The 26,891-nt window shown below is 36.3% G+C and overlaps 1 protein-coding gene and 1 long non-coding RNA gene across 2 annotated transcripts in view; both read left to right on the top strand.

Annotated features, from left to right (window-relative positions):
* LOC141949933 (uncharacterized) overlaps nucleotides 1-26,891 on the top strand; it is a 730,729-nt gene that overhangs the window by 360,687 nt on the left and 343,151 nt on the right. The gene's annotated exons all lie outside the window — the stretch shown is intronic.
* The window catches only part of MMP16 (matrix metallopeptidase 16), a 186,691-nt gene that overhangs the window by 126,720 nt on the left and 33,080 nt on the right, over nucleotides 1-26,891 (top strand). Inside the window, exons 5-6 of the mRNA XM_074884091.1 lie at nucleotides 6,825-6,986; nucleotides 10,467-10,684. Coding sequence (XP_074740192.1) covers nucleotides 6,825-6,986; nucleotides 10,467-10,684 — 380 coding nt within the window. The remainder of the gene's footprint in view (nucleotides 1-6,824; nucleotides 6,987-10,466; nucleotides 10,685-26,891) is intronic.

Below are 26,891 nucleotides of genomic sequence, written 5' to 3'. Positions count from 1 at the left end.
GAGTATATTAGTACGTACTTTGTATATAACAAACTGCCTGTACCACCCCTTCTGTCTGAAAAAATACATATATCAGTAAGCCAACTTGCAAAGATTTTAGTGTTAGTATATGTAATAATAGAGTGAAAGAAACATACATTTATGTCATTCTCTTCATCATAATGGAAAAAAGGCTAAATGTATACATGTTATTGAAAAATGGTTGTTTAAAATATAGTGTGTACAAAATACATACACTAAGTTTATACAGAAAATGAGTATACTATATATGACACATTTTAATTTAAAACCACAAAAATTTAGTTTTGCTCTTCATTTTTCAAAGCTAGTGCACCATCTCAGCTCTATCTTTTAGCAAAACTTTCTTTCCAAAATAACCACCGAACTACCACATTTCAGCGTCAATGGCAGAAGTTTGAGATAATGTCAAGCAACTCTATATGATTTCTTAGACTGGAAAATGTGGCACCTTTATTTGGGTAAGAGTGTGCCTATGATTTATATTTAGGTCCATGTATACTCTCTGTATAGCATATATATGCATATATGGTGCTTATGTAAGTGCATACATAATGTATATGCTCAATTCTGCTGTATTGCAATAAGGTCAGAGAGGGAAAGAATCTTCTTTTATCACTGACTGTTGAAATAGGACATTCAAAATTCTTTCCTGGCTGGAAAGAATAATAATAACAAAGATATAAAACTTTTTTTTTCTTTTGTTTCTTTTTTTTTTTCTTATTTCTGTATGTTATGTAGAGTAAGAATCTTACTCTAAAGTTTGCAGCATTTCAACCAGTTGGGTTTAGCAGTTGTTTTGATGAGTCAATGGTACAAATGAACAGAATAATGAAAATACAAATTATGAATACATCGGACACAAGTTCTTGGGTAGAGTGTATATAATATATTCTGATGAATTCTAAGCCTGACTTTGAGGTGCTGACTTGATGGTAATAGGTCTGTAATAGAAGTCTTGTAAAGATTTACATTTTAGATTCATATGGATTTAATCTGAAATCATCTATCTGCATCACATGAAAAATGAAGTAAAATAATCTTTAGAAGAAACAGTGTATGTCCATGTATAAAACATTTTTGTATTTTCTAGTTTGTCATTTGAAATTCAGCTTCTAGATCTTTTGTTTTTTTCTCTAGATGGGAAAGCCTTCAAAATTGAGGTCACATGGTATTTAAATGATGGACACCTCTTGAGCTCACAATGTGTTGTAGCAGTTACTGTCACATGCCAAGGAGAAGAACCAAGAGACATGCCCCGAGATGACATTTAGTGCTGCATTAAAAAAATGGCCAAGTGATGAATCTAAGGCTTGCTAAGCCATTAGGGTATTGCTTTTATAAATTAAGCTTGTATACCATTTAAAACAGGAGCTAATATCTTCAGAACTAGGGTTTCTTAATAGCTTGCTGTGGACAAACATATTAGCTTTGTTTATCTGTAGACATGAAAAATAGTGTATATATTAACTACATGGAAAGGCTTCCCCATACCCCATGCTCCACAGTGCTGGCTGTTGAATATTTGATATATTAATACATATTTATATTCCAGAGTTTGGGTAGTGATTGTAAAGTCAGGCAGATTTAGTGCTTAAAATAGTTTATAGCCTCAGAGAAAAGTGTCAGTATAAAAATAATCATTTTGTCTTAGTTCTTTACACACTGTGTCTTGTTTTTGCCTTGTGAAATCAAACTTGAGATAAAATAAGGAAAACAGTCACAATCTTTTTGAGCCTATATCCATTCGATTCCAAATCTCCATGCTAATGTGGAGCACAAGAACAAGAGATGCACAAGTTTTGGACTTGTGAAATGAATTTTCCAATATTTGTCTACTACTCTACAGACAAATATAACAGGATGTAACTGTGACTATCACAATGAATATTCACCATTGTATATCCTGCAGTGCCAACTTTTAGTTTAGAAGTCATCATAGTCATACATAATTTAACTCTGTTACTCATGACTTGTTCAGGTTTTGCAATGAGCTTCATTTTGCAAAGTGGACTGAAACACATTTTCTACTTGAGTAATGTATACTGAAATATAGAATAATTTGGGACACTCTCCTTCAATGATGGGGACTGAAAATGTTTAAAAAGTTATATGCAATGTCAGTATGATAACAAAGCTAGCCTGAGCTGGTATGAATGTTCACTTGCCTTTACTTCATCTTACTGTGACCACTGGCCAAGGAACTGAAGCTGGCCTGGTATCAACCCGCAGTCACAAGTACACTTCTGTGCAGCCTAGAGAGAAAGAGCAAGTGCTCAGGGTTATCCTTCTGCACTCTCAGTAGCTAGTTACAGTAACACTGAGATGCTCAAGGCAGGTCTGCTCCTGAAAGCAAAGAGGGACTGAGTAATCATTGCCTAATTGGAGAAATCTAATTATATGCAAAGGAAAAAGAATGGAAACTAAGATAGTAGTAAGCCCTACCTGTGTCAGCCTCAGAGAACTCAAACTGGTTTAAACCTCAGTTTCAACTGCACTAAGTTATTTGGGTCAGTTTAAATTCAGGATGCCCTGGAGACAATCATGATCTTGATGGAAATTGTTATGAATAATGGGGCTATTTGACTACAAGTAGAAAATATGTTCCCTGTTAAATTACTGTCACCCCAGGCAAGAATATTATTCTCCCGGCTCTTTCCTGTGACCTTCTCCCTTCCCCCCTTATTCATTTGCTCCAAGGGTTGCTCTGTCTTTACCACATTTAATAGCTCCCCTGATGGCTAGAAGTTGCATTGCAGGAGGTGGAAATTACTTGTGATCTCTGCCTTTTTCCCTTTTGGATTTAGGCTTTGAGTAAGTCCAGAGGGGCAGTCAGACGCTGAATATAATTTTTTAAAATTATTTTTACATAATCGCCCCTATCCAAAAGACAAAGACATACTAAGAAACAGCCACACCCTGCATAATAACATTGTTTAACAATTTTATTGATGATCTAGACGAGGGGATCAAGTGCACCCTCGGTAAGTTTGCAGACGACACCAAGCTGGGTGGGAGTGTTGATCTGCTTGAGGGTAGGGAGGCTCTGCAGAGAGATCTGGACAGGCTGGAGCAATGGGCTAAGGCCAACTGTATGAGGTTCAATAAGGCCAAATGCCAGGTGCTGCACTTGGGTCACAACAACCCCCAGCAGCGCTACAGGCTTGGGGAGGAGTGGCTGGAGAGCTGCCAGTCAGAGAGGGACCTGGGGGTGTTGATTGACAGCCAGCTGAACATGAGCCAGCAGTGTGCCCAGGTGGCCAAGAAGGCCAATGGCATCCTGGCCTGTATCAGAAGTAGTGTGGCCAGCAGGGACAGGGAAGTGATCTTACCCCTGTACTTGGCACTGGTGAGGCCACACCTCGATTACTGTGTTCAGTTTTGGGCCCCTCACTACAAAAAGAACATTGAATTACTCAAGCGTGTCCAGAGAAGGGCAGGTGGTGAAGGGTCTGGAGCACATGTCGTACGAGGAGCGGCTGAGGGAACTGGGGTTGTTTAGTCTGGAGAAGAGGAGGCTGAGGGGAGACCTCATTGCCCTCTACAGCTACCTGAAAGGAGGTTGCAGAGAGCTGGTGATGAGCCTCTTTAACCAAGTAATAAGTGATAGGACAAGAGGTAATAGCCTCAAGTTGCGCCAGGGAAGGTTTAGACTAGATGTCAGGAAGTATTTCTTTACAGAACGGGTTATTAGGCAGTGGAATGGATTGCCCAGGGAGGTGGTGGAGTCCCCATCCCTGGAGGTGTTTAAGAGTCGGGTCGACATAGCGCTGAGAGATATGGTGTAGATGGGAACTGTCAGTGTTAGGTTAATGGTTGGACTAGATGATCTTCAAGGTCCTTTCCAACCTAGTTGATTCTGTGATTCTGTGATAATATCTCTTCTCTGACATAGTTGCACTGTCATTTAGAAGTACTACTTTGGAAGTGCTCTACCATATGTTCATTATCTGTGATCCCAGAAGGAAGATATGCCAGTAGATGACAGTGTGTTTTATTTATTTCCCCTTTACTTTGTAATTCATACCCCTTCAAGGTCAACATGGAACAAAATATGGAAATTCCTGGAGACCTTTATGGGGACTCAATGAGGACTGATAACCAGAAGATGTATTGATTCTTCATGCATTGCATAACTGGCACAAATAGAGAGAAGCAGCAAACTCTTCCAGGACTGTTTATTAACTATAGTTTCTTGAAATTTTAGAAATTGTAACAAGGTCACTTCCAAGATCTTCTGCCTCAAACAGTAGAGGTTGAATGCCACATGCAAAACACTCTGCTCTACTGATACTGACCAGCCAAAAAATAATGGTACGATCAAATACTATTAATTTAAAACTACTTGAAAATGGTTCAGTAAATACTGTGGCCAACTTATTAGTACAATTATGAAGATAGGACCTAGACTGGTTAATAGCCTTAATTATGATGTAGGAAACACAGGTCTAGGAGACAAATTTGCCTTTCACAAGGTCTGAAAAGCAAAAGAAAGTTGCATCTTGAATATATGAGTTAATGTCAGACAAAGAAATATTTCATTCTAATAAACCTGAGTTAGAACTCTAACTTTCATAAAATGCAGAAAAGAATTGTAAAATAATGTGAGACATCTCACAGTACAATAGATATAGTACAGTAACATCTTCCTTTGTGTCTTTCCATCTTAAGTATACAATTTTTTAAAATTAAATTAATTATTCCATTATGAGTGCAGAATGAAAACCTTTATAGAGTTGCTCCTGTGCATTACTTCCAGTGCTGAGGTTAGCTACAGAAGCTGTGGATTATTCATATGAGATAATGTCAAGATCAGCTTTGGCTGCATGTAGAAAGGCAGATTCAGATATAAAAAGCATTCATCACCGGGACAGTGAAGCTTATCCACCCTGTTACAACAGCACATTGAGAATCTGCTTTACTATAAAAAGAACTGCATCCAAGAAAAAATATTGTCATGAAAATATTTCATCTGGAAGCCACATAATTATAAATGATAGGATAAACTCTTCTCATTTCTGAAAGCATATTATGTCACTTTAATTTTTGCAAGACATGATTTTTCTGCACAGTTATACTGAATAAAAGAACAAGAGCATTTTGTTTTCATATTTCCAGATTAAGAGTCAGAAAGACATGAAAAGACTGTCAACTAAGCGCATAGTTTTGATTGTGATTTTTGATAGTTTCCATGCTTTCAGTCAAACAGGTATTTTACAAACATCAGCATGGCTCCATACATCATGAAGATATCTACTGCCAAGTGTTTCCTCTTTCATATGTACTTGGGAGAAAGTTTATTTCTTTGTGTCAAAAAGAGGAAATATTTGAAAAATTGAAATGCTGTCAGCTATGTCCTCAAAGTTCTGTAACTATATATGTATGTAAAACTTTTTGCTAAGGTCAACTTTTTAATATTATTACTATTAAAATTATAATAGTACTTAGAATTCCAGATCAAGTGCCAGCAGTGGAAAATAACTGTCTACCCCCAAAGAATTTACAGAATATAGGATAAGAGTTAATGTTGAGCATTTTCTTGCTCCAATATATAACTATTAGGCCACAATATAGGCCTTTTGTTATTAATACTGCTCTTTCAACAAGAAACTACCTACTGTAGGTGGCACCTGTTTCACTAGAGTCCAGCCATCTAAAAGTTAGATGTTCAGCATAAGGTGCTGATCTAGAATACTTCTCTTGTCAGTGAGACAGGGACACACTTCTGGAGGATGATTCTTCCCATCCCTAGGTGGTGAAAACGAGCAATGTCCCAGATGTGGCCCTCTCTGAGTGACTTGAATCTTTCTCCTGATGTAAATAATTTTTCCAAAGTCTTGGAAGGTTGACTACAGACAGAATCTGTACAAAAGACTCATAGAGAGATATGCTAAACTAAGTCTTAGATGAATAAAAATAGACAAAATTCATACAATAGAGGTCCAGCTCTGAAATTTTCATAGAAATAATCCTATTGGCTTTGATTTGTGTTTTCTTCATGGAGTGCCATAATTATACTGACAAAACTTTTAGTTGTGTCTAATACCCTGTAATAAAAAATGAAAAGATTATTTTTAGAAAGGAATAACAAATAACAAAAAAGCTAAATCAGTCTGTAACACAAGTGTGTTATTTTATTTTTTAGACCTACAGAGATCATAAAGTTCTAATACTTAATTAAGCATCTACACCTATAAGGAAATTACACAGTGAAATAAATAAGAGCATCCTATTTTGAGAAGGATAGCACAACACCCGTATTTTTCTCATTAGGATTTCAGTTATGGTGATTCAGAAATGGAAACAGCTACAAATAATCAGCAGGGGTCTGTTTACAAGCACTTGGATGACTTCAGTTCCCTGTGGGATTTGTCCTAAGTAGGTAGTCCTCAGCTTGTGAAGTTTACCACACACAGCAAGGGTATTTTCCTTTTGGAACTATGTCTTGATGCAAGAATTTTTAGTCAGGTTCACTGCAACATCAGCTTCAAGTTAGAAATTGCACATAAGCCTAGACATGAGGTTTGACACTTGAACCCTACACTAACTGTGTGCATCAGTTTAAAAAGGTTACGCTTATGGTGTCTGTAAGAATATCATATATTATATGTAACAATAATGTTTTCCTTGTTTGCAAATAGGGAAAGCTGCATTTGCTGCCACATTATCCTTAGGATTCATTATTAAGCATTACCTTGTAAAATTCAAATTCAGTAAAAATGTCTTTCAAGTGCAGAGTCCACCACTTATTTCTGTTACTATGTTTATGGTTTCAAAGGTCTTTTTTCCCTTTCTTCTCTTCATAGGAAATGATCTGTTTCTGGTTGCAGTGCATGAACTGGGACATGCTCTGGGCTTGGAGCACTCTAATGATCCCACTGCAATCATGGCTCCATTTTACCAGTATATGGAAACTGACAACTTCAAGCTACCTAATGATGATTTACAGGGCATCCAGAAGATATACGGTATGTAATGCTATAATTAAGAAACATAAGTTTCTCACTTTAGAATACATTTGAGGTCCTCCTGTCCATACCACCTCTTCAAAAAGTTTGTTAGTGTAGAGTCCACCAGTTGTTATGCCAGACGCCTTCTTGTAACCCAAAAATTTTGATGAAGCTCTTTTATTTTGTTTCTCACTGTTCACAACTTGCATTCAAATTTGCATTCAGCTGGAATAGTAATTTTAAATGTTTTAAAAGCCTTAAAGCAAATATCTTCAAAATAATCCCAAACTAGGATATTAAGAAATGCAGGCCTTTAAGTATAACAAGATTATTTCCACAGTAGTCCAAGTTTGTGTAACTGGACGAATTGAGTGCTTCTCAGTTTATCAGTTATAATACTAAACAGTTCCCTGGTTGTACAAAATCTGTGGTCCCAGAAAAAACCCTTTCTTGTGATAAATATAGCAGATTGATCTCAAAAGAATGTTGTTACCAGCCCAAGATTTTGAGCTAAAAAGGAAAAAGACCCACTTAGTTAAAATATGTTTGTTTAGGTTTTTTGTGGCATGATATAAAAGACACATGTGATATAAATAAATTCTGCATGTATTGAATTCAATTTGACAAGGCTAGGTAATTGAAAACTTAAAAAAACCCCAGCCAAAACAATAACATTATTCTGATTATGGGTGGAATGTAACACTAACTCCCCTATTACTGTTTCTTACATTTCCAAAAACACAGTTTTGGTTTTGGTTTTAAAGACTTTGATTCTGTTGGTATCTGTTAAATAGTCTGGGTTTTTTCTTTACAAATATATTTTATTTTTCTTTCCTACAGTGAAAAATCTGTGGTATCTGTATATTAATGTTCTGTATCCAGTACTTATCATTTGGAATTGCCCTGCTTAATATTCCTCAATTAATTCTGTTTTGGATTCAATTTTGTACTCACAATTGTTTTCATTTAAAGGTTTGCCAGGTTTATATTGAATATTATCAGGGTCCTTGTTTATCTTTACTGCTAGAAAGGATGACTATGATCACGTAGAATTACTGTGCTGATAACAAGAACTCTACAGCTTCCATGGTGTTTTATATTATCAAGCTTTAAAAAATATTATATTAATAAGCATTGATATGTATTTTCACAAAGCATAAATAGTAATTTCAAAATGGGTGGCTGATCAAGTTTTGTTTGGTTGGTTTTTTTCCTGTGTGATTAGCTGGAAGGAAGGTTGTTTCTCATGACCTTGTAAGTTGGTAGTCTAGACTTAAGGGCTAGACAAGAATACTTTGCTGAAAACTAACTGTTAAGCTCTAACAGCTGTGAGCTATACATTAGGGGAAATGTGTTACCCCTGGAAAGTAATATCTGACATTACCACCAAATGGCAAAACTTTGGTTTGGAGTTAAAAACTTTCCAACATGAGCTACTGCAAACTGATTCCTTTGCTCCCTTTAAAATCAAGAGGTAATCTAGAATCATATGCCTCAATAAAAATGTCACAGCTATTAAAATAATTACTTTGGTCTGCAGTATTCCTTGAAACACCATTATTAACTGTAAATTATAAATGTCACAAGCCTTAAATTGTGAATGAAATAAATGCCTTATTAAATTGCATGACAACCATTTTGTGAGTTTAATATTTCCTTCCATAGTCTATCTTGTTCTTTAAAAAGTACACGTTTTTTGAAAAAGTATCAGAAATTCAAATGCCATTTATGTAGTTTTAGAGTTGTCTTTCTGAAGCTGGTCGTGCAAATATTTATTTTTTAAAGTCAAAATTGATTATGTATTGAAATGATTTGGAAAAAGGCCTAACTAGAATGATCAAAATTAAAGTGTTCATCTTGTTTCCAGAAATCTTACTGATCCAACTGGAACTTCTTATTTTTTTGTACATAGAAAATATAAGTAAACATAGTAATATGTGTAGAAAGAGAAAGGCATTTTCAGTACACCCATTGCAAGTCATTCAGTATGCCATTAGGGTTATGAACAGCATCTGTCTAGGATGGCCTTTTGACTTTCAGGTATATAAATGATGAGTGAGATGATAGTTATTTCATCTGTCATCAAACTCTGTATTTTATGACAGAAATACATTTGAAAGAGAAAAATGTTTTAAGAACACTGTACAGAGTTTTAGTTTTTTGCTTTAGTTCTTTTTAATCCATTTATCCTCAGAACAATTCCTTTAATTACCACATATCTAGCTTTGTATGAATCACTGAAAAATAAAAATTAAAATAAGTAATTTATTTCAGAATATTGAAGAAAATATGTGAATTATGGCTTTTGTTTATATAGATGCCTAGGATTTCAAGTCCAGTTTCAAGAGCTCCTATACATAGCAAGGGGCACTGGGGAAAGCTGGGAATGCCCTGTCACTAATGCATGTGATATTACATGGTCTACAGGTTGGGTCAGTAGGAAGTATCAGGTATGCTACATATACGCATATGTGAATTGATGAGTGGAAGTTAAAAATACGGGTTGAAAATCCATTGACTGATGATGATCTTATGTCATGGTTTAACCCCAGCCAGCAACTAAGCACCACACAGCCACTCACTCCTCCCTGCCCATAGTGGGATGGGGAGGAAAATAAAAAAAGAAAGTAAGATTCATGGGTTGAGATAAGAACAGTTTAATAATTGAATTAAAATATCATAATAATAATAATTATAATAATAATAGTAATGAAAAAGAAGATAAAAAGAGAGAGAAATAAAACCCAAGAAAGACAAGTGATGCACAATGCAACTGCTCACCAACTGCTGACCCATACCCAGCCAATCCCCAAGCATCAATTGTCTACCCCCAGCCTACTCCCCACAGTTTATATACTAAGCATGACATCCAATGGCATGGAATATCCCTTTAGCTAGTTTGGGTCAGCTGTTCTGGCCATGCTCCCTCCCATCTCTTGTGCACCTCCTCACTGACAGATCATGGGAAACTGAAAAGTCCATGACTTAGGATAAGCACCACCTAGCAACAACTAAAACATCAGTGTGTTATCAACATTATCCTTATATTAAATCCAAAACACAGCACTGTACCAGCTACTAGGGAGAAAATTAACTCTATCCCAGCTGAAACCAGGTCATCTTATAAAGAACAGGTTTTTGTTTTCCTTTGTTTTGTACAATAGACAATGATTCTGTTTTAACAGTTGGTAAAGTATGTGCTTCTCATCTGAAGTGATGGTGGACTACACACCCTTTGCAGGTTTATTGAAACATTGTTCCAATAAGGAAGGAAGAGTCTGGATAGTGAAAAGTAATTATTTTCTTCATTTGTGCCTTGGTTTTATGGTAGTCATTCATTATACCCTTTAACAACACAGGAAAGGTGTGTTAGGGCAACTTTTCCATTCCCCTTCCACTGTAGGATTTGCCTGCTTACAGCAGGTTTTTGTTGTGTATTTCTTCTTTGAGTGCCATTGGTGGGCATGTAAATTACATCCCGCTGCTATATTTTTAAAGGTCCTCCTGACAGGATCCCACCACCAACAAGACCTCTGCCAACAGTGCCCCCACATCGTTCAATCCCTCCAGCAGACCCAAGGAAGAATGACAGGCAACCTAAACCTCCCCGGCCACCCACTGGTGACAAACCTTCCTATCCCGGAGCCAAGCCTAACATCTGTGATGGGAACTTCAACACTCTGGCTATTCTTCGCCGGGAAATGTTTGTTTTCAAGGTAGGAGGCTGTGAATTTTTCAACGTTGCATCAAATATGTACATCACTCCTTTTTTTTTTTTTTTTAAAGCAAACTCTCATTCATCATGACTCCACTTTCCCAGCCTGCTCACAGTTAGAAAGTTCAAGAAAGAAATTAAAAAATAAACATACTCATGGCTTAAACATCTAGCAGAAGACTGCTGTAATGTTCTATTTTGGGAAAATACCCATGTCAGCAGAAACTGTAATGCCTCAAAATGTAAGGGTAAATAAATGCTGCATGTTATGGAGAGATAAAGAGTGTAAATCAACCCATGAATAATAGGAATGATTTTGTTGGGAATACAGCCACATCCAGACATACAGTACATACTGTGTCTTCAGTGCTTTTTTGTTTTTTTTTTCCATGGAGTTGTAATTTTAACTTTACAATTAAATCTGTGATTTACAAAGGAAATTTGTCATTGTGTTGTGGTTGCATTGAAACCACAATATCTAAGTAAAGGTCTTTGCCACAAAATTCTTATTGCAAATCTGTCATTGTTTATTTCCATTCATCTTCTTGCTCTGAGCTGAAAATGTGGTATATACAACAAATCAAAATAAACAAACTGAACTGAAAGGCAATCTTCTGATAGAAGGACTTGGCTAAGACTCATGGACATCAAAGCTGTCTTAAGGAGAATGATCTGCAGTATGGTTTCCAGAAGGCATTGAATGCTGAAGAATAATTACAGAATCATTATTATTCAGTCTCTTAAATCTTAAACAAATTTGCTGACAGATAGTGCTGTGCAAATGTTCCAGAAACAAGCAACAGGATAATCTATTATTTTAAACTACTGGTGTGTCAAATTTGCTTAAGAAATAGGACACGTGTAGGATCTTTGTTTTATAAATATATGATATGATTCTTTTTAACTTCAACATTATAAGTAGAGAAGAAGGGCCTTTAACATGAATAGATAATACTTTTCTCTTCAGGAATAGTGTAAGTCTAAGGGAAGTGCAATGAATTTGTGCCAAAACATGAAGCTCCCAGTTCAATGGTTTTTGTTGACTTTTCTGATAGGACCCATTTCTCCCTTATATATTTTCATGTAATCTATCACTCCATGTAAATCTTTGAGGTGCTACTCAGACTTCTATTTTCTTTAGCATACCTGAAGAAATATGTACAAATAGCTTTACATGAATTAATTCAAAATTATTGAGCTACCTTCACAACCCAGTGGGCAGGAAATATTTTTCCCATAAACACCTAAGGATTTTGCCAGCCCTGGGATTGTCAACCCTTTCCTTTTGAATAGATGGTATATCTTCAAGCATTGGGAGGTCCTGAAGCATCACCTTATGACTAAAACTCAAAGGTTAAGGAAGAATCTAATTTTCTAACTTGACATTAAACAGGATATTAAAATACCTACTTCAATCTCGTGTCATCCACCTCAAGAGCAATAGAACATATTCTCATTTATTTTAGACACAAATTGATAAATAGTGAAATGTTATCCCACTAATACAAAATTTCCTGTTTGGCCAAGCCTGTGTTCCTGGATAAATAGATTGACCACCATAACTAATCACTCCTACCTATTCTGATTGAAAATACACATTAAGTTTTCTCCAAAAAAATTTATTACTTACTGTTTTAACACTACATATTTGCTACAGAGTTCGTATGCTTACTAGTGTGCAAACTGTGTTTATGCTCCAAAATTAAAACTCCATTCATGATCCACACCCTAATGAGGAAACACAGTGAAACTTTGTCAGAGAAAAATGACCAGAAACCGATTGTTTACAGATTTCATGTTTAGAGTCTGACTCTCCACAATGAAGGTGCTGCAATCATAAAAACAATGTGTTTGGAAGGGAAGAAAGACGTGACCTTTGTCCAGATTAATTTCTTTAAGGGTCCCACAGTTCCCCCTTTCCCCTCAGGGTGTGTGGGAGCATGGCAAGGCATGACTTGGGTTAGCATGCTAAGGAATGGAGTTTACTTAAGTATACAAATCTTGACTCTGTAGTCTGAGTGTCTTTGAATGCTTGACCTAGTAGGCTTTAACTTTCTGGTTTGCACATTAATTTGCTAATGAAGATTTTTGTCTGCTAAAGGAGTTTCATTACCTGTTTGAGATCTTTTTTGGGGGGTGGGGGTGTTTTTTGGTGTATGGGGAGAAGTATGAAAGGAGCAGAAAAGGGGAGAGTGAATTAGAAAAGTCAGGTGCTGTTAGTAAACTTACTTTGCAGAATCTCAGGGGGGCAGTTTATAAGGAAAAGCTCAGCATGTCACACTGTAGCAGGAGAGGAATTAATTCTCAGAAGGTATAAACAGAAATAGGGACTGAATACAGGGAAGGCATCCAGCAATGGAGGGAGTTAAGCTGGAGGTTCTGTGGTCTGACACAAACAAAAAAAACAACCCTCTTTGCCCTTGCCCTTGCCCTTAATGCTAGTACAAGGATAGACTGCGAAGGAATGAGTGATGACCTGAGAGCCAAGTACAGAGAGTTGGAGAAGAGAGGGGATTGATGGCAGCACTGTACCAGGTGGAAATAATTAAAGAAGAATTATGACCTTCATTGGAAGAATTATTGCTGTATAGTTCCCAGATGAGTTAAATTAATAAAGTTGGAGGCTAATCAAATGATATCCTTTTCTTTCTTTGTCTTTATCCACAGGTCTGTAATGATTGTGTGGTGGCAGATTTTACTGCCTTCTGAATGGTGTGTATGCCATGTACCAATTTCAAATTGAAAATAGCCACTTTTTAATCTCATGGGCAAGTCTCAAGCTCAGGAGCTCAATTTGTTTAAATAATCCTTGAAATTGCTTGGGAACTTAGCCACAGAGTTAAAGAATGTGAGCCCTTTTGAATAATTAATTTCTAATTTAAACATAAAACTAAAGCACGAAAGATAACAGTTTGAGATACACTGTGGATTTTCACAGTAGATGAAAACCAGTATTAATTTCAAGAAGATTGTTTTCTCATGGATGTTGAGATATTAGGTATACTTAAGAGTATCAGAATATTAGAAACGATTTTTTTGTTCAGTCAAATTGATGAGCTTTGTCTGTGGTTTTAAGACTATCTGGCATTCTCAAATGTATATACTCAGAGTAAAACTGAATAATAGTAAACTTAAAGGGAAAATGGAATTTACACTTATCCATCCCTATTTATTGCTTTGCCATCACTTTGACAAAGTAACAAACCTAGCAACACTTGATAAAAATTGTAGGGTTACAGAAATGAAATAAAGAGGAACTGTTCTTGATCTAACATGAACAGTAAACTCAAAAGTAAAGCAATCAACTTGTTAAAGATTCCCCAAACATCACCAAATAAAATTAGAATTTTGTGGATCCATTGTTTTGGTAGAAATTATTGCATGTTAAGAAAAACAAAAATATTTTTCATCAAATATACATGGATTGCTGACATATAAATGTATTGTCCCAAAAGGACTTCTTACTGAATTCCTTAAATTAGATGCCCTTAAAATGCCCCTGCTAGCAGTAAGGCTTGGGGACACAGTATGCTATAGAAGAAAAATATTAGTTAAAATCAATGTACTGTAACCATTGGTTTCAGTTGTCATCAACTGATATTTTAAAGTGTATGAAGTTTGTCTTAATTGAATGCAGTTTTTTAATTACTGCTATTATTATTTAATACGTGCTTGAACTAGTATAAGCAACCATCAGGACAGAAGAATTTCTGTGCCAAAGTTAATGAGTGTCAAGTTTTTATCTTGAGATTCCAGTTAGCTTCTGTATTTATGCTGAATGCAATTAGTATTTAGCTGTCACTCTCATTTCCAATCTTTTCTCCAGCTATTTTCTCCCTCTGTTTAGTTAGAACTCCCCTGGGACACAGAAAATGGCTGAAAATGGAGAAAAACAAATTGTCTTCCTTTTCTGGGAAAGTTGTGCACAGTGGTATGACACTGTCTGCTTTTAATGGAAAAACCTCTTAGCCATTGATTATAGCAATATGTGGTATCCGACAATACTGTCTTGTACTTAAAATCTCCTGAGAGTACCTGCATGGCTACTGTGTCATGAAGAGGAACCCCATTGTCTAAGGTCACCAGAAAAGATGTATCAGTGAAGAAGTTTACAGCGTATATTTCCACTTTCTTCCTATGTTCTGTGCAATTCACACTGCTTTTCCAGTCTTCTGTAGCAAAACAGTTTTGAAGATGATTGAGGATGTCCTATATTTTACACAGTTAAAAAAAATGTTGAAGGGAGCCAATGGTTGCACAGAATGTATTATCTCTCAAAGGATGCAGATCAAGTAACATTGGTTGCTTATTCTGTTATTTTTGAGGCGTATATATCTTGTCTTTGACTCTACATGCTGATTGTTCCTTGGCAACAAAATTACCTCTAGCTCTGCTTCAGCAATCTGTGTTGCTTCTGTTAATATCCTTTTTCATTATGTCCTTTTCAGTTGCACAGATTTTAACAAAATCCTTAGTTTTTTGAGCAGGTTACATCTAAAAGAGTAAGTGCTAAATATGTAGAGCTTGTTCTGGGTGATCAGCAAGTTGGAGGGACAGATCACTGCTCTTTGTTCACTGGCTTTTGCTTAACAGAAGAACATCTCATAGAGGTTGCACTGGTCCTTTCTTTGTTCAATGCTAAATCCTTAAGAAACAAATAAATGGGTCCCATATAATCTAAAGTGGTTTTAGTATTCATGTTGGAAAAGTTAACTCAATCTTTGAAAAACAGCATTTTTAACCACTGTCATATAATAGGGTGTTTGCTGAAATGTAAGTATAGGAGAAAGAAGCTTGTCCATCAGACAAATAGCATTTACAGCTCAGAGAAACGTCTTCTGAAATGTTAACATTGCAGATGGTAGAATATGGAACCAATTTTAGGAAGGTCTTAACAGGCTGTGTTTTGCTATTTTATAGTAATTTCTTCACAACTTGCAGAAATTTGTTTTCTGACTCTTCATCTGCTAAGAACCATTGTAAAAACATTTATGACATGCCAAACAAGCCAAGCCAATTAGGCTGTCATTACCCCTTGGCATTAGTTTAGACTGCAGTTGGTTTCATACATAACTATAGATGCCATTTAATATCCCTTTCAGAATTGTGTATTTATATAGAGTATGCTGTTAAACACAAAAGGAGAAAAAAACCCAACTGTTACTTGATATGTGGTAAACACATGAGGAATTTTTAAAGCATTTTAGCATTGGCTATTTAATCATAACTGGTAGGTCTAATAAAAATTCTGTGAGACGGAGGGAAAATACTAATAATAAAAAGCAGAGAAAGAAACAGCTACAGTGAGACTTGACTCCATCGTATTTGAAAGCAGACATTTTTTCAAAGCTCTCCTGGTCTGTTTGTGTAGCTGGTTTTTGTCGCGTGATGCTGTGGATGTCTGGGCTGTCAGTTGCAGCCTGGGAAAGTTCAACAGAGGATACTGTGGAAGCAGACACTTTAGGATCTGAGAAGGAAAACCACTTAACGTGTCAGCTGTAAAAGACTGGCAGGTCAGAAGTATCTAACTCCGCAGAGAGAGGGCTCTTTTTCCCCTACTTTTTATATCACTATGGTAGGAAGAACAATCTGGTGGAATTTGCCATTTTTGAACTCGTCAGGGAGGAGGGCTGCTTTAATTCAGGTAATTCGGGTTATATGTTGAAAAGGAAGGAGAAAAGCAGCAAAAACTCGGTGGGGACTTCAGTGTATCGCAGTACACCAAGCCCATTGGAAATGTACAGGGTGGATATTTTGTGGCACAGAGCAAATTGTAGGATTTCAAGAAAGAAACAAGCAGGGATGTGCTGAAATACTAAAAAGTCATAGCTTGTATATTTTTGATAAGGGATACTTTCACTGCAGTTGTAAAAATATTTTCCAAATGTTACCTAAACCTTTCAGTATGCTTCTAAACTAGGGAGGGGTTTTAGCTAACACATTTCACAGGTTTAAAATGGAAAGCACAGTCTGTTCATCACTGTATGGAAAGTAGGTAGTATATTCCATGCAGCTGCAGAGGAATTTAGACAAGAATGTAATCACCTGGGTAATAATTGTACCAGAATAGTTCAGTTAAAAATCCTTCTACCCCCTCACCTTTTAAAAAATTGTCTTGGACTTTATTACATAGTTTTATGTCCATTCGAAAGATGGCAACCCAGTCATAGCTATACTTATTATCTAGCACCTACTAACCTACAGGTATATTTGTACACGTATAAATATTATGTATACAAAGTTCTAAAAAATTGTAACTATATTATTAGGGCTTTATTTACAAGAACTTCAGTGTAATGGATATACATGTTATTGCAACTTTTAAGAAACTTGAACTGATTAATAATCTGTACTATCTGGTTAATAAAATTCCTATTATTCATGTAATAGCCCATTAAAAAATGTAATCTTAGCAGGATGCGTGACTCAGCATCTTCAGCAGGGCTTTAGATTTGTCAGAAGAGTACTATTTTTTTCCAAAAGGCTGTTTTCATTGGCAAACAATGTGGTGTAAAAGTATTTGATCAATAGCAAAGCAGATGGTACTGAGCTTCTCTCATGTCCATCATATGTGCTTTGCCTTTAACTAGTTACAGTCTGTTCTCTGAGGTCAAACAGTTCCACTCTACAGGTGGTTCAGATTTTTCTGAAGGGCAGCTATCCCTTAGACACTGGCGTCTTTGACTGTGGACCCCTTGAGAGTGTACCACACGAGGTAATACAAGTGGTGTTATCAGCTCGTTAACATGTAATTGCTCACACCATCTTGATTCAAATAAACCCTCACAGGCAAAACACATATTATTATTTCTCCTCATACAATTTTTTGCATGACATGGTGGTACCTGTTGCTTGACTACCTCTGTACTGGAAGTTTGGATGATGTGCATTGCAATACAGTCCAGGGAGAAGAGGTTACCTTTAACAGCAGTTCCAAGACATCACCTTGACCTTATGGACTAATATCCTTCTGAATTTTCTCTTCCCTGAGAGAAAAACAAGGCAGAATGCCTTGTTTAAATTCAATTTAAACATAAGAAAAAACTTTTTCATTGTAAACTCTTACAGATTAAACACTGGAACAGATTGTCCAGAGAGGTTGTGGAGTCTCCATCTTTGGAGATACTCAGAAGCTGACTGGTCAACTGTCTGTAGATGACTCTGCTTTGAGCAAAGGAGGGGGTTGGATCTCCAGAGGTGCCTTCCAACCTCAACCCTTCTGTGATTTTGTGTAGCAATTGAAATATGAGCACTAAAAAGGCATAGCCTTCCCAAAATCTTTCTGTTATCTGCTTTCCCTACTTTCCTCCAAAGGAGGCTTTGAGTATTTCTTCGTATTCCCCCATGACCTCCAGAGGTCCCTTCCTACCTCAGCCATTCTGTGTTCCTGTGAGTTCACTGAAATTTGACTGTTTCACCCACTCATTTCTCAGTAGCATTTGATCCATTGTCTGTTTTGGGATATGGCCTTCACATGCAATAGCTAGTGAGATTTGGTCAGGAGACTGTTTTGTGACTTCTGTATTCAGCTTAGGAGAGACCAGGCAGAGGAGAGTGGGGTGTGTGGCTGCTGCTCACAAAGCACTAACAAGGGGACTGCAGAGGAGGGAATGTCCACCTCCTCCAACTATGTGAGACAGATCCTCTACTGTCTCCTTACCCTGTTTCAGCTTTCTGGGGAAATCACCCTCCCTTCTAGGGTCAGGCTCTGGGCTAAAACACTTTAATCAAAGACTGACCCAGTCCTATCTCTATGAGACTCTCACCATCTCATGATGAGCTGTTAATACCTACAAGGTATTGGGCAGTGTGCCCAGGTGGCCAAGAAGGCCAATGGCATCCTGGCTTGTATCAGAAATAGCGTGGCCAGCAGGGACAGGGAAGTGATCTTACCCCTGTACTCGGCACTGGTCAGGCCGCACCTTGATTACTGTGTTCAGTTTTGGGCCCCTCACTACAAAAAGGACATTGAATTACTTGAGCATGTCCAGAGAAGGGCAACAAAGCTGGTGAAGGGTCTGGAGCACATGTCGTACGAGGAGCGGCTGAGGGAACTGGGGTTGTTTAGTCTGGAGAAGAGGAGGCTGAGGGGAGACCTCATCGCCCTCTACAACTACCTGAAAGGAGGTTGCAGAGAGGTGGGGATGAGTCTCTTTAACCAAGTAACAAGCAATAGGAGAAGAGGGAATGGCCTCAAGTTGCACCAGGGAAGGTGTAGACTGGATATTAGGAAGTATTTCTTTACAGAACGGGTTATTAGGCAGTGGAATGGATTGCCCAGGGAGGTGGTGGAGTCCCCATCCCTGGAGGTGTTTAAGAGTCGACATAGCGCTGAGGGATCTGGTGTAGTTGGGAGCTGTCAATGATAGGTTAGTGGTTGGACTGGATGATCTTCAAGGTCCTTTCCAACCTAGATGATTCTGTGATTCTGTGATTCTGTGATTCTCTGAAGGTGCACTCCCTACCTGAGAGAGTCCTCACATTAAACAAAGGTGCCTCAGACCCTTCAAAAATTTTCACAGTGGGTTGGACAGACAGAGTTTAACAGAAATATTCGAGTACTTGTGTGAACCCATATATAAATGTGGTGGTAGGATTTGGGACAATGTTCTAAAAGTTTGGACAGTTAAATGTGAATCTCATCTAATAAATAGTTTTAATCTAAATAGTTTTAATCTAACAAATACTGAAAAATGTGAGACTAAGTATTTGTACATCATTATCCAAAATTCCAAGAATTAGTCACCTGTTAGAAGCGCCTTTTTGTGTTTGTTTGGTTTTTTTTAATAGAGTGGACTTGATGGAATCCGAAAATCTCTGTTACTCTTTTTATGCAAAAGGATAGAGTGGGTCAAATTTTTATATATTCTTAGGAAAGTACTTGTAACAGTACTGAATAAAAATTAGAATTAGGACTTTTTCCTGATCCCCAAAAAATAATCCACAGGATCCTCCAAAAAATGATAACATGCTTATATGGTGTTACTTGCATAGTTAGAAATCCTATTTTTCTTAGTCACTGAATATAAGTGTTCCTTTTTTTTGATCATAACAAGTTTTACATACTATCAAATGCAAGAAATACAGAACAATTGTAGTTCTGCATAGCACTTTTAAACAAGTGAAAGACATTAAAAATACAGAAAAACAAATGCATGTGAAAGACTTTGATCTGGCAGATTTACTTATGATAACTTAAGCCTAGACAGATAATCTCAACAGGGAAAATATATGCACGTAAACCCTCATGGTCATAATCACTTGAATAAGGACTAACAATGTAAATTAAAATTGAAAGATCAAATCCTGATTTTTTTTCCCCCTCACAGTTAGAGTATTTGCTTGCTACAGTCAGAGAATCTTGTGACCCTACTAGTTTTTCACTTGTTATTTTACAACAAAAATTACTAACTAAAAGCTTTAACTGAATACTAGAGTACAAAAGGTATTGCATTTTGTAGAACTTGCCTGTTTTCAGACTCAGTGTTTGAGTGAACTGATTAAAAATATTTCATTGGCAAGAGAATAGAAAAAAGCATTATTGACAAAAAATAATTGCAAAAACTCACAGCAAGGAATAATCTAAAATTGCATGGAGGCATATCTTCAATTTTGTAACACCAGCAAGTGTTATCTTGTAATATTAACAATGCATTTTAATTGGGGCTACATCCTAATAGAACCAAAGGGAGTAATTGCAGAAACACTTCAAGCACAAGGCTTAATTAAAATTTCTTGTTGTACAAAATTGTGGCCTATCAACTAATTTAGGTAAACATTTTGGGAAACAATTGGAATGGCTTGTAATGTAAACTTTTTCAAGCAGTGGTATTGATCAGTCTTGGAAATATTTGCTTAATCCTGATTTACAGCTAAAGCTTTATATTTCAGAAGTATTTGTGTATTTTTAATTTCTTTGTTTCTTTTTTTTTCCCCTTTCAAGGGGTTGAGGATCCACAGTGCAGAAGTTTAGCAGGCGTTTAGATGAAAAGAAACTAATCTCATTTGTTCCTCTGAAGTAGCCATTTCCTATCCATGTTTATTTTTTCAACAAAGCAGTGAAACACTATTCACACTATTGAAAGTCTATTGAAAAATATCAAAAAGTTATAATAGATATTTATTTAAATCCTATTTTTTTTTTTTTTTACATAAATTGCCTTCCTTTGCCTACTGAGTAAAAACTTGACTAAGTTGAAAGTCACAGGAAAAAATTCCATTGATTGTAACAGATTCAAGATTTCACTTGGAGATAAGTACCTTTGACATGACAGTGAGACTTATCTGTTTTGAGTAATATGTATTAGGTAAAATAACACAAAACCCAGCAGAATAGCTTATAAAACCAAGCATATGAAATCAAAAACTGCTTTCCTATACAAAATCATATTTGATTATGCAACTTGTCCAGTCTATAAATCAAAATGAGACAGGTATCATTTTAATTAATGATTTGACATGTTTGTCCAGTGAGAATATCTTCACTGAAGAGAACAGACTGTATTAGACCAAAGGTTTTACTTGATAATGGCAGAGTTTAGCCCTTTCCAATTCTCCCTAACATTTCACCAGCATTTCTTACCAATCTTATGACAAAGCTTTTGCTGATTGTTTTGGAGTGATGTCTGGCCAGCCCTTTATAACACCCATAGTCATTTACTGTTTCAAATTATACATTCCTACCTTATCTGTAATCAGATGTAATTTACAATATTGCATATTCACTGTTAGAGATCTCATCCCTGTATCTGAATGACAAAGACAGGGAACAACAACAATCAAATATCTACCATTTTCATATTTGCGTTTTCCTGACAGATGTCACTGTTGGCTGCTCTTTGCTGGATATGCCACTTTTAATGGCCGGTTTTTCTCTTTGGCCATTGCTGTCAACCTCAAAGTTGAGTCACTCCAAGAATACTGCTTATCACTGACTGATTACGGTCTTTTTCTAATCCTGCCACTTCCATGGGGGAGAAGATTTAGTTAGCCTTGCCCCATACTAATCAAAGATAGATTTGGTAGCCAGATTTTTTTATTTTTGTTGTCAGCACAATTTCATAATCACAAGCATTAAACTGAGATCAAGCAGCATATGTTAGCTTCATAGCTTGTAGCAGCTTGAATCTGAAATAACCCCCCTACACTCACAGAGTTTCTTACAGCATGTCTTCTCATATTTTCATTTAAGATTATTGGCGTTTATTGCTTAATTCATACTGTAAAAAAACAAGAAAGGCTGAGTTATCAGCAACATATATTCAACTCATGTTGTATATTTTTAAGATCTGAATTTAGTTGTTCCCTGGTCTGCATGTCTTGTTCTTTACAAGTGACTTGGGCGGAATTCTGTAAGCCATTTGATGATTTACAAACAGCCTCTTGTTAGTCCATTACTTAAGTGTTTAGTTAACTAGTTCATTAGTTTCAAATCTATCTCAGAAAACTTGTCTCCTCATTACACAATTACAATAGCTAGATTTTGGGGCAAAAGATTTGGACATTTTGGCCTTCAGAGTATTGCATTAGTTTACTTCCATGGCCACTGAGGATAATACAGGAACAAAAAAGGAAATTTAGCAGAAATATATACTCATTTGCATTTAGAAAGGTTGGCATATATAAAATTAAATGCATTCTTACATCATTTACAAGTGTCTGTTTCCTTTTGCAAAGAAACCACAGCTCTGATCTGAATAACTACATGTTTTCTACTTTGTGATTTCAGTTATCTTACATTTAGGTATAGCAACCCATGCAGTTTTGAAGGCTGATATGCATCTTTTCATATCTACTCATTATAGGTATGCACATGTGGACCGGGGTGATATGGCCCTGAAATGAGTAGGATAGGTCCTCTTCCATTTCCCCTACACAGTCTCTAAAAGGAGTGGGATATGCTCTTGAGAGCCCCAACCTCATTAGAGCAGCTTCAGTCTCTTGTTTATGCATGGACTGTCCTAAGCTACTGCAGCCAGGAGGAAATACTGAAATTACTTACTGTTTCTTGCTCCTACCTGTGATTCTGACATAACTCATCAGGGCACAGATACTTCTTTTGGTCTCCTCAGAGAATCCGCACAATGTGCAGCGTGGGAAAGGCAGGGAGACAGGGTAAGTGGATAAGCCCATACTGCATCTGCACTTAAGATCACATTGAATTGCATCTGTACTGCAAAACTATGAAATTTGGCTTCAGTGATTATGAAGCTTCAAGGGAGGGACATGATTATTTTAGGTGTTCAGAGAGGTAACAAATGTTAATGTAAGAGTTACTGACACAGCTGTTTTCATGCATTGTGCTTGATTATATGCATATGACATGTAAATTGTGGTTTCCAACAGCTCATGCTATGTCCTCACCCATTGACATCCATCTTTCTTTACAACTTGTAATGTTACTGTTCTATTAGAAACATTTTGTCCAATTTTCATTTATTCTTTAAATGTTTTTTTCCTCTTACTTTCTTGTGAATGCTTTCCTATTATTAGTCATAGAATCAACCATAGAATCATTGAATGGTTTGGGTTGGAAGGGACCTTCAAAGATCATCTAGTCCAATCCCCCTGCCATGGGCAGGGACATACATACACATATGGAGACAAACGCAGATGTGTATGAATTTATGGGTACAAAAGGAATATGAAAAGACAGGTGGTAGAGTGAGTGATAAATCATATAAATAATAACATAAATATATCACAATTCATTCTGGAGGAAAAAGATCACTGCTTAAAGGAAATGAAAACTGTATTACTTCTAGGAAAAATATTTTGAGTACTAGTTTCTGTGTTGCTACAATATCAAGGATAGATTTTTGATAATTTTAACTAATCTTCGTGGATATAGTTTGTTACTCTCTCATCTTCACAAGCTTTTGGCCAACAAGAATAAATGATAATGACTTGTATTTTATGTCCACAGTGAAAAGAGACTTAAGCTTCCTGTAACTGGAAATTATGCTAAATGATCTCCTAGACATGCCATATTCACAAGCCACAGGCTTATTCATGTGGGTGAACATTATTTTTTACTGAGTGAATCCTTCTCTGATCTGTTTGGAGTTTTTCAATCTTCTTGGTTTGCCAGTGGTATCTAGTTGGGTTAAAGAAACTAGAAACAAGTATTTATGGCATTGGCTTAACCATAATTTCTCCATTTGACTTCTTTCAGAGTTTTCCCTGCCTGCATCTAGAAATTTTGATGACGCAGGTCATACCTTCTCTTGGATTGTCAGTAACCTTTGGTTATCTAGACCCATAGCCTCCATTCCATGTTGATTTACTCCCTCTATTTTGGGAGTTAAAATAAAGAAAGGGAGTTGAGTTTGCTCTCCTTTGGCCTTTTTGATTTTCAGAGAGTGCCCAAGTCATCACAGAGAGCCTGATGACTCAGACATATTTGTAGTAGTTGTTAAAATGGTCTGCTCACCCCTCAGGCAGATGGTGAAGCATCATAAATGATAAGGGCAGACAAGTAGAGAAAACACAATTATTCTGATTTCATTAGAATGGTTCGTCTGATTTGCTTGGACAAAGATAAATCTGTCCTGGACCATTTTCACATTTTTGTATGTCTATTCCTTACAAATATGGACACAACAATTTTGGGCTGATGAGAAATAGATATAGTATAATTTGGGGGAGAAATTATAGAAAAAAATGTAAGCAGACAAAACAAAATATTCCTTTTTCTCTTCTCATGGCCCAGGATGGATAGCAAACATAAATTACAAACAACTGTGGAAAAAAAATCCTTAATTTTTCGATAGGATCATAGGTGGTATGCTTTGACTTCTCCAGGAAGGAGATTTCTGTTCTAAGGTCTGTGCTATTGTTGGTAAGGCAATATAGCATAGTGCTAGGGAATACTGTGCAGTTGGGAGAAGAATCTTGAAAATACCTTTATGCTGATATCCTGTCTATTTCTAGGGAATTGCTCATGTTTTCAAATCCTCTTGACAATTTTACTGAAGGGAAAAACGTATCCAAGATTCTTGATATTCTTTTTTTTTAATGAAACGATAAAAAAAGGCTGTAAAAGGGTGGAGGAAAAGTAGAGAGTATGACATGTAATATCAGCGATGACTTGCAGAACGAAGGGAGTTGTAAAATCAGTATTACTGATCTTTCAGATAGAATAGAAGCTCACATGTTTGTCAGATTTAAGCTAGCAAACTGTCATAGAAAAGTATTGGTTATTTGGTTTCCCACAGAGCGCATCAAGAGGGAATGTGTTAATGTAAGAGAAGTACAAGAAGTAGGTGTTGGTAAAAGCAAAAGGAGATTTAACTCATTTGAACATTATGTTTATCATATGCCCCATGATATTTCCAACAACCATGATCATGTATTGACAAAGCCCATATAAGTGCAGGCCTCTCAGAAAGCCAATCTTCATTCCAACTTGGTTTTACACTATTATTTGTAAAGAGACAAGGACAGCTACTGCAAAGCACACATTTTCACCTCATATTGTTATGCAACTACTTATTAAAACTTTTCACCCCTTTTCATTGTTTGACCCCTACTATATACCTGCCTGATTTCAAAGATGGATCTATCAAGAATCCCTTGTTTGAATTATATTACATGTATTAATGAAAACATGTCATACTTTTTCCATTTGAGTCATCATTGTTAGAATATTTGCAGTTTAAATATAATATATACCTCAGCAGAACACTTTTTTCTCAATGCCAGAAGAAAGCTTTTCAGTTTTAATCAAGAAAATCAGTAATTTTTTTTTATAATTAAAAAATACCCGATTTTCTTATCTTGACATGGTGCAGAATGCACCATTGCTCCATGAACTCATGGAACTCATTGACTTTTATGTGAACTCCCTATGGGTACAGGCAACACAACTGGGTTCCCAAAAATTTACATAAGGCTTAAAGTGCAATCACTACTGGGGAAATAAACAGTCAAATGCTCTGTAAAGGCCCTAATATTCATCCTGTGGATGAAGGGTTTTGTGCAGTACTGCATGTGCTGCATGTGCTGTTACCTACAGAGCATTAGAGGGAATGTGAGCATTCCAGAGATTCCTGGCTGCAAGCCTAGATTCGATGTCTTTAGAGGTCTTTATTGTGCCTCTTTTATGTCACTCTGTTTGTTTCCTCATATTGGATCATCATCATGTGGCAAGGGGAACATTTTACAGAATCTCAGTCATCTTAGCTATTTGAACAAAATTAGAATTAATTGAAATGCTGAATTCAGTTACGGATACGGAATCCCACCCAAAGGGAGATAGTTTTTTTTTTCTTTTCTTTTCTTTTTAATTGATCAGTTGGCAAAGATAGAGGATTGATGACATGACTCTCATACCTGAGTCGTTACCATTAATATGTTCTGGGATACATCAGAAAAGTAATAGCACTGCGGAATATCATCTCCAGCTGCACCACCATGCAAGGTCTGCAGCTGTCACACTTGTAATCCAAATAGATACACTGGACAAGTTCTGATGTGGAAGATTTTCCAGGAAGAACCAAGTGGTCTTGGAAGTATATGATAGTGATATAGTACATGGTAATCTTCCACATAAGGCCCAGATCAACCCATGGTGTTATTAGGTGTTTCTAATCTTGCTGAGTTTCATGTATGATATAAGATCTAGTGTCACCTGGCCACTGCTGGTAACCAAAGACTCCATAGCACATTTTAAAAGTATTCTTCATAACAGTTTTTCCTTGAACTGAAAGTATTCTATAGATACTTACAGGCTTTGATTGCTTCAGAGTAGTTTTGAAAGGTTAATGTATACAAAGAAAAGAAATGGCTAAAAGCCATTGCTACTGACCACACAGGAAAAATAGATTGGACAGATGGATATGCATTAAAAATGTTATAAAAAGCTCACATACAATTTGATAATGAAGAAATTATAAAATACATATTTGAATAAGACTGAAAGAAATAAAATAAAGAATATAATTGAGAATAGAGCTATAACAAAATGAAATAATACTTTAAAATTAAATATTAACCAAATATAGATCAAAGTGTTCTGAAATTAATTACTTCCATAGAACACCAAATACTAATAGCGAACTTAAGAGCTGTTTATTTTAGAATGAATTTGTTCATATGCAATAGTTTAAATTTGTTAGTTTGAAATGTAGAGAAGATTTTTTTAAAAAACTGTTCTCATCTACACTGGAAAGGGCAACAGCAATCATATACCTTTTGCAGTGCAGATG

This window comes from Strix uralensis, chromosome 1 (assembly GCF_047716275.1).
Source record: "Strix uralensis isolate ZFMK-TIS-50842 chromosome 1, bStrUra1, whole genome shotgun sequence".
Lineage (NCBI taxonomy): Eukaryota > Metazoa > Chordata > Aves > Strigiformes > Strigidae > Strix > Strix uralensis.
Note: the sequence above shows the minus strand (reverse complement) of the source record. Positions and strands in the feature narration are given on the sequence as shown.